At 39.6% G+C, this 20995-nt stretch overlaps 1 protein-coding gene across 3 annotated transcripts in view; it reads right to left on the minus strand.

The window, feature by feature from the left end:
- The window catches only part of tsnare1 (T-SNARE Domain Containing 1), a 213404-nt gene that overhangs the window by 59566 nt on the left and 132843 nt on the right, over positions 1–20995 (minus strand). For all 3 annotated transcript variants that reach the window (XM_013268380.3, XM_025911723.1, XM_005472380.4), the window contains exons 9-10: positions 17302–17374; positions 4054–4136 (exon numbers count right to left, since the gene is read on the minus strand). In XM_013268380.3, the coding sequence (XP_013123834.1) occupies positions 4054–4136; positions 17302–17374 (156 nt within the window). The remainder of the gene's footprint in view (positions 1–4053; positions 4137–17301; positions 17375–20995) is intronic.

A 20995-nucleotide genomic window follows, 5' to 3' on the forward strand; every position in this document is an offset into this window, starting at 1 on the left:
ACTACCTTTGGAAATAGTGAGTGATGGTGAAGATCTAACACCCACTAACTGATAACTAGCTGCTGTACCTGACTCAGATCATGGTGCTATATATTAGTTTCACACAGTTCCTGGTATTCTGATGTACGTACTTTTACAGAATTAAAAAGAAAAGTCTGTCTCTATTTTTTTGTGTTTAACTGGTGGCACAGTAGGGACAAAGAACCTATCATGGGAAAGGGTGTGGTGTAGTAAAATGTCTGTGATTTCAACAGTGGACAGACCTCCTAACTCCACAAACATGAATTGTTTCACTGAAGCACAGAATCAAACTTCAGCCTCGAGCTAACAAAATGCACTCTGTTCACAACCATAAATGTATTTTCTTCTGTTGAAGTAGACATAGAGAACAATGGCCTTCATTTACTAATATGTACATAGAATCTTGCCCTGGGCAAAAAAGAAGAACGTTTATGCACTATTAGAGCTGTGCACTCATGTGCATGGTAGTAAATCAGAATCATTTGGATGCAACAGACTTGTCCAGTTTGCATATAATCTGCGTAGCATCTGCATACTACCACAGTCTAATTTCTACTGCAGGGAAGTACTGCACTGTGATGACTGCTAGGTTGAGCAAACGGCCTAAAATTTGAGTTCAGCAGGGTGCTGCTCTCTGCTTGTACGTGATTTCTGTGATCACTCAATGACTTTATGTGAACAATATGTGCCCACTCCCTCTTATTCTTGTATTCTAAATGTTTTAATAAACTGCGCTCTCACTCTGCAGGCCTACTTGCTGTTCCTAGAGTATTTAAAAGTAGAATGGGAGGCAGAGCCTTCAGTTTTCAGGCCCCTCTTCTGTGGAACCAGCTTCTAGTTTGGATTCAGGAGACAGACACTATCTCTACTTTTAAGATTAGGCTTCAAACTTTCCTTTTTGCTAAAGCATATAGTTAGGGCTGGACCAGGTGACCCTGAATCCTCCCTTAGTTATGCTGCAATAGGTGTAGGCTGCCGGGGATTCCCATGATGCATTGAGTGTTTCTTCTTCAGTCACCTTTCTCACTCACTATGTGTTATTAGACCTCTCTGCACTGAATCATTACTCGTTATTAATCTCTGGCTCTCTTCCACAGCATGTCTTTATTCTGTCTTCGTTCTGTCACCTCAATCAGTTGCGACAGATGCCCCTCCCCGAGCCTGGTCCTGCCAGAGATTTCTTCCCGTTAAAAGGGAGTTTTTCCTGTGCTTGCGTTCATAGGGGGTCATGTGATTGTTGGGTTTTTCTCTGTATGTATGGCCCACCTTACAGTATAAAAATGTATAAAATGCCCCGAGCCGACTGGTGTTGTGATTTGGCGCTATATAAATAAAATTGAAGTGAATTGAAATTGAATTACAGAAAGTTAAAGTCTACACCTTTACATTTGGTATATTTAGTTTTCTTTAATTTAAATTTTTTATTCTCTCAATTTATCGTCAAGTCTCAATTCCTACTGCAAAATTTTGATAGTAAGGTCAAAATTTGAAATTAAACCACAGCATGGAATCATTTGCTTTGAGCTATTTCAACAGTTCAGACTGGTGTGAAATGGTGTGGAGAGTGAGAAACTAAAATGCAGTGTAATGGGGTCACTTTTGTACTGCCCCTGGCTGCAGAAATAAATTTTATGTTAAGAAACCAAAGATATGCTGTCCACGTTTACTCTCTGTTACTTAAGCAGTAAGTAGTTCTTTGCTGTTTGGCTAGCTACACTGAAAGTGGAAAATCGACCTTAATGTTTGGGTTTGTGGAGCCCTTTATAAATGAGGACTGTGTGGAGGAGAGTTGTTTGAGTCAGGCGCACTGTGGTTCACCCGACCGACAAGCTAGTTACCGGTCTGACACTGTCAGCTCCCAGTTTGTTTTTTCCTCATTGGTTTAGGTCTACAGACTGAGCGGCGCAATCAGCTGGCAGAGCAGTACTATTTTATGCAATAGAATATTCTCTTTTCCCATGCACAGTTAACCAGTTTGTAGCATAACAGGTTATTACATGTGATGCCATACTTTTTTGGAAACCTTATGTCCTTGTTTTTCATTGAGTAGAACTTCATACTTGAGGAAATACCAAAATGTAAGTGAGGGGTTGCTGTAGCTCAGGAGGTAGCGCAGGTCACCTGCTGGTTGGGACGGTTGGTGATTCAATTTCTGGCTTCCACAGTCTGCATGCCAAATATCCTTGGGCATGATACTAACCCTAAGTTGCTTTCTGGTGCATCCATTGGAGTGTGAATGTTAGTTAGAAAACACTTGTGAATGTCAGGATACATGTAGTATTTCATGTCCATTTTAAAGTGGATTGATCCACTTTTGCAGCCAGCCTCAAGGAACTAGTGTTTAGTTTGAATTTTCACCTTAAGAGATTGGTGCTTGGTTGAAGCATAAGAATACAGAAGTAAATTTTGTGAGATGACATTTAGAAAGGGTCTGTCAAAGACAAATGCACTGAAAGCTGGTGAAAACTAAAAGCAGACAAACCATCAGATGAAGTGGAAGCACAGACAGACTGTGTGTGCGCACTGTTAGAGTGTCACTTGGTAGGTTAACAGTGACAGCAGTAAATAGAAGTGAAATCAGTGAAGTCAGTAAAATCTTGAGCAGACACTGGATGTGTTTCAACCACATACAGAGATTGCACCATTGACAGCGCACAAATGATGCAAGACTATAGATATTTATGCATTTGATGAAAATGCTGCTGTCATTAACAGTACTTTGATATATGACTTCTTGGTGACAGCTCTGTTTGCCAGTGTTCTCCACCGATGACAGTTGCCATGGGACAGCGATGAGAGCGTCTGTCTGACTTTGTGCTTGTCTGTCTCTCTCTCTGTCTTCTTCCTTTATTGTTTTGCTTCCTTTCAGCTGCTCTGCCTCTACTAAGACAGAGGCTGTCGGGATTGGCTGAGAGCTAAATTGCTCAGCGCGAGCTCGGTCACAGCTCAGCTCTCCTTGAGATAATGAAATGACAATTAATGAGAAAGCTGTTGCCATTCGCTTATTTGTTCACTTGCGAGTCGAACGGCAGTATATAGAGACAGACAGAAAGCACTGCAGTCATGGCAGGCATTGGAAAGTGCCCAGCAGTTGTTTTCATATTAAAGCTGCTGTTAAAAATTCATGTGGCTATCACAAAACGAAAGTTTAGCCCAGTGGTCAAACCATGATTCAAAGAAAATATCATTTCAATACCAGATTGAAAACAATTTCCAGATGGATTTCTACCTAAATCTAAATGTCAATCATCAGAATATATGTGCTTGTCTGTCAAAATATGTAGGTAGAGACTTTGGATGCACCTCTAGAGAGATATGTCACACGTGTGGAAAAGGTATATCCTTTATTAGCTAGATACTTCAGTCGATACATTATTTACCATAGCCTGGGCCCTACACAGCACAAAGCCAAACAGAGCTCTGGCCTACTGAGATAGTCCCTGACAAAATGGCAGAATACACACATATTTCCTCAAAAAGAAAGAGTGAAAGCAGGCCCTTGGGCATCTCATAAAACCTCTCTCCAATATGTGCTGTGAAGTCAAAATTGTAGCCCAAAAACCACAGAGAGTGAAAAAATAAATTCTATTTAATTTCTGGTCTGCTGTTGTTGTCCGTTAATGCATTTTCCTCCCAAAGTCAATACACTTGTAGAATAAAACATAAAATTATCTTAGTAGAAGTAACATGCTCACAGAATAGGAATTGCATACTGTATATGGATTTGTGTTTTTAAAAGACTCCAGGCAGGCATTTTATGTTTCTGTCTGTAAATACAATTATTTTAACTGAAGGCAAAAGCTAGTAAAGTATGACATGAAATTGCATCATTTCTGTTATTATGCTAGTGGGGGATGTGATAAAGCTGTGTAATCTAGTTAGCAAAGTCCCCTGTTTGCATGGCTGATCAAGCTAAGCTTTGTGTGAGTGCATTACAATAAAAAAGGCTCAGTCAAGTACACAAAATGAAAACGGAACAAAATGACTCCAAGGTGTGGAGCACACTGCAGCACAGGACGATTCAGTGCTTACCTGGTATTGGTTGGCCTTGGCAAGTTCTTGATTGGCTGACTCCACATTAGAAGAAGTTGTCTGGATATAATCTTCAATACTATCTGAGGAAACAAAGAACAGATTGGATTCCTTTTAATATAACAACATACAACAACATAAAACTCATTCATTCACTGACTTACTCACTACTGGTTTGTAGAGCCTCACAAGTACTACAGTTGCAGGTATTTTACCTCATCAGAAATCACTGCACATCTATAACATTGTACATATTGAACAGAAATGATACACAATATCTGTAATATTAGTATAGAAGCAAAAACACCCCTGTCAAAACAATGCACTACATATTTGTCATACATCATGCCTCAGAAACCAGTGTTGCAAATATATACTTTAAAGGCCTTCAAAATATGAAACAATCTTTCTGCCATCATCATGCTCAAGATTTGATTGCCAGCAATCTTAGTTGCCCATCTCAGCGTTGTGGACGTGTACAGGTCTTGTAGGGAATTGCAGCCAATCATTTCATTGGAATGGATGACATGCTGCAATCTGGCTTTGTCAGTGGCAGCAGTGTACTAGATGGTGATGGAGGAGGTGAGGAAAGACTCAATGATGGAGGAGTAAAACTGTACCATCACGGACTTTGACAGGTTAAATTTCTTCAGCTGGTGCAGAAAGTGGCTTCTTGTTGAGGTAGCCAATGTTTAGGTACCACTTTAGGTGCTGGGAGATTGTTCCCAGGAAGTGGAAGGACTTGATAGTCTCGACTGGACAGGCATGCTGGAAGATGGGAACTGGTGGAGCTGGAAGTCCAGTATCATCTCTACTGTTTTGATAGCATTGAGCTCCATGTTGCTCCAGACTCAACCCCACCTGAGGTGAGCCCTGAGAGCATGATGTCAACCGCAAACTTTGGGAGTTTAGGTGCAGCTGCTAGATCTTTTATATTGTGTACATTGTCTATCGATTTTATTGTTTATTTTAATATTTATGTACAGCGCTTTGTGATTGTCTATCTGCAAAAAGCGCTTAATAAATAAAGTTTACTTACTACTTACTTACTTACTAGTGTATAGAGAGATATGCAGAGGATAAAGTACAAAGCCCTGAGAGGAAGCAGTGCTGATCCACTGAAAGTCTAAACCATGGCAGTCCAGTCTCACATGCTTCCTCCTGTCAGACAGGAAGTAAGTGATCCACCTGCAGGTGGGAGCAGGCTCACTCAACTGGGAGATCTTATCCAGCAGCCTAGCTGGGAGAATGGTATTAAAAGCATAACTGAAGTCCATAAAAAGCAACCTCAAGTGCAGTGCCATAACTGCATCATCCACTGACCTGTTGGCTCTGTATTCAAGGACCAAGATGGGGACGATGAAGTACGTGAGAAGGGACAGTACAAGCTTAGATGTCAACCAGGACTTGTAATTACTAGAACTCACCCTGGCGTGTGATGCATTAGACTTTAACTTAGCGCTCCATGTTTACGTATAATGGTGGAGTGCTAAGTTAAGACTAGATTAAACTCAGTTGAGCATAAGACCTGAGTACCCATTCCTGTTATACCTCTTTAAAGTCTGCCTGGGTAGAAATGTGCTTGGTGGATTGTAATGTAAACTCTCTGTGGACTAGTTCACACGGCCATAAGAAACAGGAAGGCACACTGATGGACTCTCACGCTTACTGTCTGATGATGAAATTTATCTCATTGGAACCCAAGCAGACCGTAGTGAACTTATAGATGTAGTGTAAAATCTGCTTTACAAACATAGTCACTTTGGCTTCAAAAGGCCAACGTGGGAGCAGCCAAAGCACCAATGTTCAGAGATGGGTGACACCTCTATTGTTCATCGTTTGTATAGTTTAGAGGTAAAGCTTACTCTTTTTTTTTAGCAAACTGTGTGAGATTCTTTTCGATTTAAACATTTCATGTGAATATCACGATGGCTGAAGCCTGCAGCTGCTATCAACCCACCATGTGCTAAGCAGGACTTGAAACAAATGCTCATGCTGAAGCTAGCAGGTAGTCAGTATACCCTGCAGGAGCTGCTTTCTTAGACTACAGCATAAATTAATGTTCAATGGGAAGACATGTTACAGTAATCTGTCAAAATAAAGGTCACAAAGTCAGCAGTTCGTAAGCTTTTGACGTTGGCCTCGAGGTGTGGCCTTTAAGTTAAACCTCCTATAATCTCATATAACTTGCGTTTACACCACATCCGCAAGTCACTGGAACAATAGCCTAATGGGTACTGCTGTTGTACCTTTCTGTGTGTGGAGACAGAAATATTGAGAAAGTCAAGATGGTGCAAAGGACAGAAGCAGGAAAAGAGACAGAAACAAGACCAGGACACATTTCATAGGTAGCTGAGGCCTTATGCACTCCTGTTTTTAACCACTGCAGCCCTACACTGCTTATCTAACTGAAAAATAATCAAAATGTTTCAAATCTTGTGGTGATTCAGATATATTCATAAGTAACACATTAATGATGCTCTTCTTGGCCTTTCATTTCAAGATTGTTAAGCAAATTTGTGATTTTCCCCGTCCGCATCCTGCCCCCCTTCCGATTTAGAGTATTAAATCTTTCTATTAGGAATCCGACTTTTAAAAAAAAGTTTTCTGTTATTTTAACTATGATTAGTTCTCCTACAGTACATTAACAAAGGCTTCAAGTTATTACCACTATAAGGAATTGCAGTCATAGCACTTGAAATGTGTGCCCTGAAATTAACAAGAGGAACATCAGCAAATATAGCAAATATATCATATTAACACAGATTTAGTCATCACTGGCATACGCAGACAATGTTCCATTAAAAAAAAAATCATCCAAATAAATGACAAAAAGAACACTAAATACAACCTAAATACAACCTTGCTGTAATAACAGTTTGCACCAGAGTAATATTATATATTTGATCCATGAATATGAATTTACATTTATAAACATAAAAAAAAGAAAGTTAGAATTTTAATGCTTCTGCATGATATGAAAAGACAAATGGCGGGAATATTTTCCCACCTGTGGGGACAGTGTTAAAGATGTGACTCTTCATTGAAACTCTTGACACATAATCAAGCGGTACCAGAAGCTACTGGTCTAACAGTTAACACTGCTACAGCAGCAAGACCTCCTCTTTTAAGCCTGTCAATACACAGACATTAATGGGATGAGACAGGATGAGTTTAATGAAGTGGATGGTTCAAAATCTTTGGCATCACCACATAGTTACCCACATATATTTACAGCTGGCCAATAACAGTGAGAGTACTATTGATTGTTTTGGTGTAGTGAGAGTAAAAAGGTTGCAGCCAGCTCAAAGATGTGTCTTATGTTTAAGGCTTCAGTGGCCCCTGATAATTACTGCACCAGTTGAGCTTGTAGAGAATTAACTTTTGAACTTAACGAGAGGAGGTGGTTGGGTGAATGAATTGTGCTGATTGACTAAAAGCATTTACTCTGTAATGGTGAGTTAAAGAAGATGGGGAATACATGCTTAGATTCACCAGCTCAGAAAGTAAGCCTGATTAATGGACTCACTAATTAATTCCGTTTTTTTCTGCCCTTCTGCTCAGAGGATGTTCTTTGCCATGAGTGGGAAATATATGGTTTTAAAGAGGTAACTTAAACTAAACCCAGTAGTTAAAGATAATAAGTAAGATTTTGTGGGTACCAGAGTTTAAATGTGTTTAAATGGGTTTTCAGGTGATCCACCATTTCACCATGAGGGCATAGCAGGCAACTGCCCTGAAGACAAGGGACCACTGATGATCCCATAAGCCCCACATTCACTGTATGTCTATAGGCAATTTTAATCATTTCACAAACATTTTAAGAAGCACTCTTATTCCAGGACATAATATAATGACACAAAGCAGTTTGTGATATCCTCGTGAGAACAGAGGAAAAAAAATATTGAGATTGAACTTTTTTTGTAATTTCCTTCCTTTGGAGCTAAAAGAGGCCACCCAAACACATGAGATATCAATGGAAACCCAGGATGTCCTCTATTCAGTACATCAGGACTTAGTAGGGTATTTCAAATAAGTCAAAAGATATAGACCAAAAACAGTGTCCATTACAGAGGACATAGGCTGGTTCTCAGGAGGAGGATATAGTCATTCATGTGGTTTGTTTTTATCCAGTTTGGTTCTTTTTTAATAATTAGTATATTATTGTACTTTATCTAATGTTATCATTATAGTTTGAGTTTAGTTCTGTTTATCTGACCTCCTTTTAGAGCCTAAAACTATCATTTGACTTTTTATTTATTCATATATTTCTTTGCATTTTGGGGGGTAAAATGAACCTAATTTTTCCAAAAACTACTATGTCCTTATTCTTGCTCAGCTTGTCACATATGCTCACAAAGGGAAGACTCCTTTAGTATCTTTGAGAGAGTTCCAGAACATTCCCTCTGGACAAACTGCAGGAATAGCTGGAGCTCTGGATGGTTGTGTCATCTTCATTCACTCTAATGGACCATTTTGTTCTTTTTCTTTTTTTTATAGCAATGGCGGATCATGGAGCGTCTCAACAGTTCCTGGATGTTAGCAACATACACTAGCTGAGACACAGAGATATAGCACAATAAAAGCTTGAGACACCCTTGTAAAGGGTAAAATGTTGTTTCTTAAAAAAAAGACTGTATATTATCCAAAACACATGAATCAAATTACCTTGTGTATTAAAATATGTTAGCAGGTTATCCAGCAATGAATTAGTAGGTTTTGGATATTAGCTGATGGCAGATTAGGACAGATTAGAACATAACTTCTTGCTGGCTAAATATAACTTATAAATAAATATAACTTTATGGCATGTAGTTGTCTGGTCTGTTTAATTATGAGTATGATCTATTATGATAAAAAAGATACTTGCATAACAATCAGGGGAACAACTATCTATTTTGTAATATGGCTATAGATAAAGAGTCGGAGCATATTTGAGAAGACTCATAAATATAGCTTCTAGGCTCTGTGTTCCTGTTGACCATTACTGTTTGTATTCTTTTGCAACTCAACTGCTGGGAAAAGCAGAGAAGATGGAAGACTCAAATGAGACTGAATACATAGGATAAGTTTAAAATACACCACCAGTGCTGAAATTATATAAATATACAAAGAAATTATATATAATATATAATTATATATAACATCAACATATCTAAGAAGACAGATATGGCTTGCTAACACTTTAAGACTAATCTATATACATATGTATATGTATATACATACAAAGATGTAAATTCATACACTTTGCTGTGCTATAAAAATCCAAATCAATGCATTTATTGACTTCTAATTATTGAAAAACTTAATTCTGTCTCTCTATAGTCACATCTTCTAATTGCTCATTAACCACTTCTGGGAACTGTGAATCCATATGATAACTACATGTTCTGAATCCCCGCTGATGCCACTCTTACAATACAAAGGCTCTGGAAATACCAAACAAACACAGATCTTGGATATAAAAAGAAAGTACTGTTTTCATGTGTATAAACTGAAGCTATTTTGAGTAGTGTTCCAGAGTAGCCCACATGAATAGGCCGTGAAAGTGCTAATCCTTCCTTTTTTTTAGCCTATTCTTTTCTTTGTGTTGCCTGCTTTTTCCACAAATGCCTCCACAACACAATCAAATATTATTTCTATTTGCCACTACACCAAGAAAAAAAAGGTCAGGGCAATTTCAGTGCATCTCTTTTAATGGGGACAGGTCCATTATTGCCTGGCTCTGTGGTGATCAGATAGGATGTCTGCTTTGGTATAATGCCTCTGAACTCTGCGGTCTTCCACAGTATTCTCTTCTATTTCTTCCTTCACTCATTTAGGTAGAATCACACTGTGTTCCTCTACCATGTCCAAAATACCACATCCACAGTCTTTCACATGCAAATGATAAAGTGGCAGAAAAACGCAGTACCTCATTCATAAGCAGAGCAAGCATGAGATGTGGCAGAATTTGCAAACAGATAAAAGTACTAAATGTGACAGAAGGAAGTGTTCAGTTTATTCTTTATCTGAGTGAGGGCTGACGTACAGTCAACGTTTGAAAGAGCAGAATGTGACTGATGGTACTTTTACAGCTGTCCTCTATACACTAGTTATATTGGACTTCTTCTAGGACAACAAAGTGACGCCAATGTAGAGTGTGAAAAACTGCAGTACTTCCACATTAAAACAGCAAACTTTAGAACATAATTAAACATGTTTACAGTGTTTTACAAAAAGATCTGGTATTTACCTGTTCATAAAAATTGTTTGAGGATGTTGTTTGTCTAGGGCAGGGGTGTTGAACTCCAGGCCTTGAGTTCGACTCAAACTTTTTAGTTATCACCCTGGGTGAACACACCTGAATCAAATGACTAGTTCATTACCAGGCCTCTGGGGAACTTCAAGACATGTTGAGGAGGTAATTTAGCTATTTAAATCAGCTGTGTTGGATCAAGGACACATCGACAACCTGCAGGACACCGGCCCTCGAGGCCTGGAGTTCGACATCCCTGGTCTAGGGTCTCCGTCAGCTGGGTTATGGTCGTCTTAACAGCTTGAAAAAAAGGCAACTGGACTTCTGGACATTTTGCACCTCATTCAAAAGTCTTCTTCAGTCGTAGACCAACTGTTGTTCCCTTGTTTCCTGACAAGGACAAAACACCCAAACACAAGCGAAACAACATAGTGTATGCGGTGCAGTGTAGCAAGAAGTGATTAGATCTCTACATAGGACAAACAGCTCTCCTCTCTACAAACACCACCTTAACAGGAAACAACGCAGCTTTACAACTGCATTTTAAGATGAAGACACTCCTTCCAGCATGCCAGTGTTTATATTTTGGACAGAGAAGACAAATGGTTTAAGAGACGAGTAAAGGGCACCATTGACGTCTACTGTAGCCACTATCAGCCACCAACAGTGCAGTCCTGAGATCCCTTTCAGGCGTTTCAACTCCCATTCACATCTGGCCTCAGGTGACCATAATAGCTCACATCATGGTGGGGTGGTCCATTGTCTCACAGAGGTTTCACCTGTGGGCCCAGTGATGGGAATGACCCACTGTGTATACAGTTTGTAATTGTGTAATTGTGGCTATTACAATACTTACACTCACTGTTTTGAGTTCATAATTGCATTGAAACTATGACAAATAGCCACAGGAACTGCTCTACAAGTACCAGGATGCTTTACAACTAAATATCAAAAAATTGAGTGTGTAACACTAAACCTCTCACAGGTGTTTTCACACCTGTGGTGTTTAGTCCGTTTAAATCAAATTATGGTTTATTTTCCTGATGGTGGGGTTCATTTGTGTAACAATGTTACATACTAAAACATGAACTGATAAATATTTTCTACTCAGGACTTTGCATTTTGGCTCAGTGTTGTTTAACAAGTTGCTTGAAGCCCTCATTTTACCTCTATGTATCCACATCAATAATTTTCATCCACCCTGGTCTCCCTGTCAAATGGAGCGCCAGTGAATACTCCAGAGAAGCTGGTTGAGTCATTTGTTTACTTTGGGTTGCACATCACTAGCTGCTAGTATATCCACCTTACATTCCTGCTGTATGAAATGAAATGGTGAAGTTTGTTGTTTCCACCTTTAGTGGAAACAGCTTTCTTGCTTATTTTGCAAAGTTCACAGATAATAAAATGATGACAAAACAGAGAAAAATTACCCTTAAAAAACAGTTTTGAATTTGGCGCATCATTTATATCTCTACATTTTAGCCAGCCTAATTAAGACTAGTACATTGAAGAAAAGGGCATACAATGAAGAAAACAAAAACAAAAACATTTTATTATCCATTCTTGCAGTTAGGATAAGCCAGTTTTAGTCAGCCTGACTCTAAAGGGTATTTAAAGGGTATCTACATTAGGCTGATTGAAGGTAGCAAACAAAAGGGCACTCTGTAACAAAAAGGTAGCAATTAGCACAAGTTATTGCTTCCTATTCTTCCTAGGAAACTTCATCACACACCCACATCCCCATTACGTACCCACACCTTTTACGCCATAAAGCAATGCAACTAATCCCGAGTATTTTGAGACGCTGAAGTGTCATTCTGTGTGTGTGTGTGTGTGTGTGTGTGTGTGTGTGTGTGTGTGTGTATGTGTGTGTGTGTTTTTAAATAAAGCTACCCATAGTTATAGTCAGAACTATTGTGTTTGAGATCAGGAATGTTTGTCTTTTTGACTGTTTAAGTTACCCCAAAATTTTCAGTGGGTTTGTGGTGACATTTAATAAGTCCATAACAAACAGTTGCCCTTGGTCTTTGGGTTTAAATGGTTCTTCATATCTTTGAGTTATGAATATGAATCCTTCTCCACAGAGATACAAACCAGAGTGCAAGATGAAGCCTTGAAATCTCTTCAAAGTGTTTTACTGTGGGTTTGATGCATTGTCGTGTGGTTTCTCTCTTCAGTCAGTCTCCTTGCAAACACCCCTCCATTACTACCACGAACCACAAAATAGGATTCATCAGTAAATAAACGTTTTTCCATTACAATGTAGGGCTGCTCAATTAATCGAATTTTAATCTCGATTACGATCTGGGTTTTCAACGATCATTAAAAATGACTGAGCCGAGTATTAGCACCTCCCTCCTGCTTTACTCTCGCGCTGCTCTGTGTGGCAAATTGAGCGCACCTCTCTGCGTTTCGAACACGCGTCACAACAATTAAGAGGACCCGAGGGAAGCTCGGAAAGCTAAGCAGAAGTTATTTGGAGAGGAGAGGATAATGGCTGCTGAAGAAAGAATGCCGCTGGTTGAAAAGAGGTGAAACGACTTCAGTGGTGTGGAAACATTATGGGTTTGCGGAGTCAGACGTGGATCAAATATTGTGCAATATTTTGAAGTTCACTAAACATAGATGTTTACATTTTGCATTTATTTTTTATATTGCAAACATTTCCACTGTAATCAGTATTTGCACACTATTTTATATTATTTTTTGACAATCTTTAAAGCCATTATTCAATACATTGTTATTGTTAAATAAATATCGTCAAATAATCGAGATCTCAATTTCAGTGAAAATATCTTTACACATTCAATCATCCACCCATTCACACACACATTCACACACTGGTGATGGCAAGCTACATTGTAGCCACAGCCGCCCTGGGGCGCACTGACAGAGGCGAGGCTGCCGGACACTGGCGCCACCAGGCCCTCTGACCACCACCAGTAGGCAGCGGGTGAAGTGTCTTGCCCAAGGACACAACGACCGAGACTGTCGGAGCCAGGGCTCGAACCAGCAACCTTCCGACTACAAGATGAATTGCCAACTCTTGAGCTACGATCGCCCGTATGCATCCTCTGAGACTATGACCTTGTTTAGACAGAAAAAATTTAAAAATTCTTTAGAATTTTTACGTCAGTAGTGCAAGACTTGATGGTGTGCTTATTTTGGTCTGTCAAATCCTGCTTTGATTCAACTGATCCAGTTTTCACCAAGTGTTTTTAGAGGTCTGCCCTCTTAGAAACCTTCAGTCTAGCCATTAAACAGTGTTGGGAAGGTTACTGTCATGGTCCTGGGTCATGTTGGCCCAGTATTCTTAGTTTTCATGTATTTTGTTCCTTATTTAGGCCATGCTTCCTGGGTTTGCTCTGTTACGTTGTTTCCTTATGTGTTTTCCCCTTGTGACTCTTACCCCCTGTGTGTCCCTCTGGGTCCCTCTGTGTATCTGTGAGCCCTCGTCTCTCCTTGTGTTTTATTCCATGTTTTCCCCAGCCCGTTATGTCTGTGCTCTCCCCGTGCTCTCTCTCCTCCTGTCTGAACCTCTGTACTTCCTGTTTTACTTTGACAGTCTCCCGTCAGTGTTGCGTTTACTCCTGCCGTGTCTTGTTATGATTATCAGTGTCACCTGTGTTCCCCGTGTGCTCCCACTTCCCTCGTTAACCCTCTGTGTATTTATGTCTGCGTCTCCCTCAGTTCTGTGTCGCGTTCTCCCTCATGCTGTGTGTGATTCTCCCCGTGTCTCCTAGTGTACATTATAATGAGCTTTTCCCAGTTTAGTTTGTACGGTTTTTCTGTCCAGCAATAAAGCTGTGTTTTCAGTTCATTCCTGCCTCCGTGAGCTTGCGTTTGGGTCCTCATCCTGCCTGCACACAGCCGAATCATGACAGTTACTTTTAAAATGTATTCCACTACAGATTACAGAATATATGCCCCAAAATGTATTTTGTCAAGTATTCTGTTGCATTACTCAATGAGAGTAACATAACAGAATACTTTGGATTACTTAATATATTATCAAGCTTTTTACAACTACATGAATGTACTATTGCTGTGTGATTTATCACTATTACTGAAGGATACTCACCATACCAATACCAACTAGGTTTTTAAGTCTTAATATAAAATGAGTAAAAGTAGGGTGGACATTAGGTAAGGCTGCACTTTTTGCAGCGATCTCTTATAGAAAACTATTCTGCATGCATATGAAACAGGTCCGCGGCTCCGATCCGTAGTAAAGGGACCTCTGGCTAATACGTCGGGTTCGTGTCGGGCTCGTAGCCAAAAACTAGCTTTACTTTGTTGTCTGGGTCAACTTTGCTAGCGAGAGACAGAGAGAGGCGTTGAAAGGCTGCTCCAACGGAACTTATTGTTTAGGAGGAAAACACGAACACAGTGTACAGTCGAGTCTTAATAGCTCACTTACCACTGGACTACACTGCCCATGAGGCTACAGTCTTTAGGGCCATGCCTGTAACACTCTGCCTATTGCCTTCATATTAAATAATCTTTTGAACAATAATTTAAAAAAATATTTCTTCACGTCATTATGCGGCCGCAAGCAGAGGTGACAGGGGCCGTGAGATTGAGACACAGACATGAGAGCCTCTGAATGCGTGTTTTGTTTGAGTTTCCACCGGCGTGGAATTACCAAAAATAGAGAGGGGACAGCCTAACATATGAAACAGGAAAAGATCGCCGCGTAATCCCTTTATTTCAACAAAGTAACTGTATTGTGAATACCACCTTTTTAAACGGTAACTGTAATGGAATACAGTTACTCAAATTTTGTATTTTAAATACGTAACACTGGTACATGTACTCCGTTACTCCCCAACACTGCCATTAAATAATGCTGGGAAAGCTCCTCTTTTCTCAAAATAACAATCTAACTTCTGACACTTTGACTTAGTTCTGACACAATGTTACTGCCTGTCACAATCCTACATAGCAATCCTGTTGGAAACTTGAGACACAGCTAGAAAACAAGTAAAAAAGGCTGCAGTTTGATTTAGTTGATCAAATCCACGTCAATTTCATCTTAGCTCAAGGAACTTGATACTAATATCCTTCATGACCTAGAAAAATTAAAGAATCTGAAGCATTTCTTTCAAATGTTGCATGTCAGACTTCATTGTTCTTTTTTTCTATATATCTGTGATCATCTTTAATTAAAAAATAAGGCAGATTTTTGATTTCGTGTCAGACTTTGGGAGCCACCAGGTAGTGGTATGGGTTTGGAGTAGGATTACAGTTTGGTTCACATCCATCAAATTACAGTGCAGTGAAAAAGTATTAGCCCCCCTCATGATTGTTTTTTGTTTTGTTTTTTTTTTGCATATTTGTGAAAGCAATTGGCAATTGTGAATTGTAACTTTATGACCTCCCCCCCAAAAAACAAACAAACAAACAAAAAAGTGAGAAATCCTTTGTTATATAAAACAATGCTATCCTCGCAGTTATTTATTCAGCTAAGCAAGTGGACTGTCAATGAAGTGAGTGTCTGCCAGCAACAGCCCAAACTGCTTTGCCACTAGGGGTGGGTTTAAAACATAGATTCAAATCGATTTTAGTTTGAATAATGTGATATCGATTCATTAAATGCTGAATCGATTTTTAAATATAAATGTGTTTTGCTAGAAACACCTGGATCCTGGGTTAAAGCTCACAAAACGTTTTCAACAACCGCCAAACAGCTAAAACAGCAAACGATTAAAGAGCAGGTAAATGGATTCCACAGAAAGATGTAAACACAAAGCGCGGATTGTTAATGCTGTCGGGCGTTCACTGAACCACCAGCAAAAGAAGATGAAACTACGCTTCATGGTTGAAAAACTCAGAAATAAATTCCCTCTTACTTTGGCTGTTTGGCTTCCACCACGATTAAAATCGCACTTTCTGCACAGCTCCCTCCATTACTCAGCAGTCAGCCGCTGCTTTTTTTGTTTTCAAAAATGACCTCTGACAAGAAAGCCTAATTTCTTCTGTTTAATACAGAAGAAATTAACATGTTTATAAATGATGCCAAATTTCAAAATGCTTAGCTGTGTCTCTAAAAAATCCTCTGTAACTTTGCTCTGCTTCCATTCAGCAGCATCAGGTAATGTTCATGAGTTTATTCATGGTTTTCTTCAGTTTTTGATCTACTGCAGAATATTTTAAAGGTTATCCACTATAAAAAGCCAGGCCAGGAAAATCTCCTTCATGTTTTTCTGTGTTTCATCCTCAGTTACTTTGACACAAAGGCATCTGCTGTGATGCTTAAACCTCTGATGAAGTCTCACAAGCTTTGTTTTTATACACAAATATAAAAATATGGACATGTACTGATAAATTATCAATTATAATATTTCTAAATGACTCCAAATTGAATCAAATCAAATCCAGACCTTGTGAATCAGAATTAAACCAGCTATAGAAATCAGTGACGATACCCAGCCCTGTGCTACACAGACCACGGCTCAACACAGTAACCTTAATTTGGAAAGTCATCTGCCTTTCACTTCAAGTTAGATTTGATCTAAAGCCAAAATCACACCTACATTTTTCAGGTATGTCCCTTTTTCCCATATAGCTGACACCAAGTAAAAGCTAATTCTCCAGTGAATGCTCATGAGGGAGCCAGACATAGCTGATGGCACATTTGTGACCCAGCAGAAAAGCCTTTATATCTGCCCTATATCTGTGTGCTAAGTTTCATTCTTTTTGCCAAGTCTACATCACTGCAGGGAGTGGAGAGCTGTTTATAGATATCAGGGTGTCTAAATGGATTTTCTCAAACACTCTGCACTGTTGTGTTTTTTTAAACCCACATCTTTTTGCTTCTCATCAGAAAATTTGTCAGCATGGCAGGGAGGTGGAGGTTAAAGTTTGTTTTGCCCAGCAGAACGTTCAAGCTTAGGGCATTAGTCAAGCACATCATATTAAAATGAGCCCACAAAAGGTTATCTGTAATAAATTAGAGTCAGCAGTGTAAAAATTCAAGGTATACACAACAAGACGGGGCAGCATCTTACCTATTGCATCTCCTTGTTCATGAACCATGCTGGCCAGATCCTTCATGATTTGACTGACATCCAGCATGTCTCTCTATGGAGAAATCACAGTAAATGCTCATGTTAGTCCTCCGTACATATCAGTCCATGAGTGACAACGTGCTATTTTAAACATAGGAAAACTAAAGATTATAGCTTGAAAAGTAATGTTATTATTATTTATTAATTAATAATATTACTTTCCATATTTACACTGTTTGGTCTTATTAGAAGTTATCATCTTTATTACTTGAGGTTAAACTAAATGCAAAGTATTATCAATATTGAATAATGCTCAAAGTAATCTTGCATATGTGAGCAGGCAGTCAGGCTTAATTACATAAACAGAATATGTAACGTAACAGAATAACATAACATTATTTCATTTCACTACATTTTTATTTTTTTGTTTTTTGGATTTTTATCTAATAAAAAAAAAGACTCTAAAGTGAAAAGGTGGGATTTGCATATTCTTTATCCCCCTGATCAATCCCGATCAATCAAAGAAATAGTAGAAAGGATGGTTCATGGTTTCAGATGGACAGAGATCAATTGAAGCCAGTTTTGACTGATATTATGTCAACAAAAAAATCAAAGGAAACTGTAGTGGCTTTTTGTCATCCTTAAATGTTTTGCTCATAGTTGTGCAGCTATGAAGATTTTCTATAGAAAATGCAATTCTAATTCAATTTCCCTGTCCCTTTAATTGACAGTGGATTTGTGTCTAATCCTAAATGTTTTGTGCTTGGCTTGTCGAAAAGTAAAAAAACGCAGTTCAAAGTTTTTGTTCAATTATTCCACTCTCAAGGCACAGAGCAAACTGGTGCAGCTATGGTTGACCGCAGCTAATTCTCCACAGTCTCAGAGCTTTGAATCTGCTCTCAATGTTTCAGCTCAAAGCAATATGAAAGCTTATAAAACCTCTGTCTATCTCATGCTTGCAGGTCCCCCCCTTTTCCTCCATTATGGCACCGTGCAATCACAGCTGCGTTTGTGTAGCCTAACCCACTGGGCCATCCATCACAGGTGGCGGAGTTTGCTGTGGAAACTGGCAGCCATTCTGCCACTTGGCAAAAACCATTTGAATGGAGCAAAAATGGCCCCTGGCAAAGCTTGTGATGCTAAAGACTTTTTGCATTTATCTTGAGGCAACCCTGTCCATCACCCTGTAATAGAATAACAAATGTATTTTACCTGGCAAAGCATTGGGCAATCAGGGCTCATTTTATCATAATGACAGAACAGTGTGTAACCAATTTAGCAAACACTGTGTTACGAATAGGCATAGACAGACAGGGACACACACACACACACATACACACCCAGGTGGGTTGGGGCGACCGTGGGTGGGTGGGGGCAGTTGACCCCTGCCTGAGGGCTGAGTGGGTGGCCAGGCTTGGAGCCAACACTGTGCCCTTTTCCATATTTCATGGGCTTTAAATTCTACTCATGAGCAATCCAGAAGCCACTGGATTCTGGCATCAGGCTGGAACCAGGCCTGTGGATTTGACTATTATGTTTCCAGTAACAGGTTTACCACAGGAGGGTTTCTTATCATACAAGCAAAGTATATCAGTGTTTCTTTGAGTTCTGCTTTAGCTCCTGTGTAGACCTGAAGGAGCAGGGAACTTAAGTATTCTTTGACACCGGTAATCTTGACAAAATAAAAATGATAATACACTATTTGGCTTAAAGTTCAGTCTATTTGGTCCAAAAGCAAAATATACATTGAGATAACTCACTAGAATAGCTTGAAAACTATAACAGTTTAACAACTCAGCCTTTGTGTTTGTGTTATTCTGTCTATAAACATGATGACTTGACAAGTTTTGAATGAATTCTGATGAAACTTTGTAGGGGTGTTGAGTGGGGTCATGTCGACGATCCCTTTAAACTTGGTCTTCAAGGTCAGCTTAATGATTAATTGGTCGAAAATTGACAAAACGCCTGTTCCCATTAAAGTAAATACTGCCCAGAGACTGGTCTGCCTTGGTGGAAGTTTACGCCCTCAGAGGGCTTGTGTAAAGTTTTTCATGGTTCATTAGGATGATTTTTTTTTTTTGCCTTTTTTCGAAGACTTGCAAGAACAAAAATGTTATTCTGATAGCCAGCTTTGGTACTCCCGCACATCGAAAGCAGCCAGCTGAGGTGGTTCAGGCATCGAAGTTTGGATGGTTAAAATGAAGTTACTTAAGCATCCAAACATCCAGCTCATCCAGTTACAATGAAGCTCTTCATTTAAATGCACATCATCGTGCTTTCTTACTTTTCAGAGGTTATGGAGATATTATTTTCCACCTACGAGTGGACATACGAGGACACTGCATTCCATCATATATAGGGGCTTTCTACAGAGCCCTCCATTCTGACTGACCCAGACCTAAGACAACCATATAAACTACTGTATGTTTTCTCCTTTGTGTGGGCACCTTAGAGGGCATTTTGTTTGCTCTTCTATAATGACATCTTAGAGAGCCCTAGTGCATTAGCATTTGTGCCGGTTCAGCTGAATTTTCTTTCTATGACACATTTTCCGTCTGTACACAATGTTATTCATCAAAGTCAAGGAAAACTGAAAGGACACCAGTTTTTGAGTAATTCACTCTAAATTTGCACCAGCTCCATGGGGCAGTGCTCTACAGCTCACCCTGACCCCACCTCCCACTGCGGCGCACATGCAAAAACTGAGCTTGCTGTATAGGGATCAATAAAATGTCACTGAACTTTTGCTACATGCCACAATTCTTTATGATGATAGCCAAAGAATCAGACTAATCCTCAGTTCCAGAGCTCACCTCTGCTGGTCCTCTGACACTGTCTGTCAATCCTGCTGCTCTTGTTATTGTGTATGACTGATGAAAAGAACATACTTGAACAAACGAAAGGCTCTGAGGGTCTGTATATTTTCATGCAACTAAAATGTCAGACCGCAATTCAGACATCCGTTTCATCTGACACTGGGGCCACTGCCGAGGCAGCAAAAACACAATTAAACTTGAGGCCAAGATAAAACAGTCACAACAACCCTGCCGGCAGCATCTGATTGACACCTCAGTCATTAGAACTGCATGCCTCTCATTTCTCCAGTCATAAAGATGTTTCTGATAGCGGCTGATATGAATACTTGTGGGAGAGATTGCAGCTCAATCCACAGCTTTGCAACTTGCAGATCATCTGATAGAGAATAGAAAAAAGGACTCTTCTTTTTTGATACTTTCATGCTTGTGTTACCAAGATATTGTTCTATTTATCCACACAGAAATCAGCATCAGAGTTGGTCTCTTGTGTGATTATTCTAGTCTGTTTCTGTTTTGTATTTAATTGCTCTTCACAGTTTGATTCTTTCAAGGTATTATCAAGATGAAGGTGATTTATAGTCCAATATATGACAGCAAAGTAGCTAGATAAGGCTTGATTCTCCCAGGAAGAGTTTCATGCAGACTGCAGTTTGCAGCGGCTAGCACTATACACACAAACATGTCTTTCCATCTTTCACTGCAGGGCAGTTATGAGAGGTTTCCTCTAGTGCCTGCAGAGGGAAGTATGGCACAGCATAGTGCTCCTGTCAGCCTTTTAAAGGCGAACCAGCATCAGTAATAACAACCGATTAGGCATGCAAGTCAGCTACGAGGGGGGGAGTGCCGATAGATGACACGACCCCTGAAGAGGCATCTGG

The sequence above is a fragment of the Oreochromis niloticus genome, linkage group LG11, assembly GCF_001858045.2.
Source record: "Oreochromis niloticus isolate F11D_XX linkage group LG11, O_niloticus_UMD_NMBU, whole genome shotgun sequence".
NCBI classification, from domain to species: Eukaryota; Metazoa; Chordata; class Actinopteri; order Cichliformes; family Cichlidae; genus Oreochromis; species Oreochromis niloticus.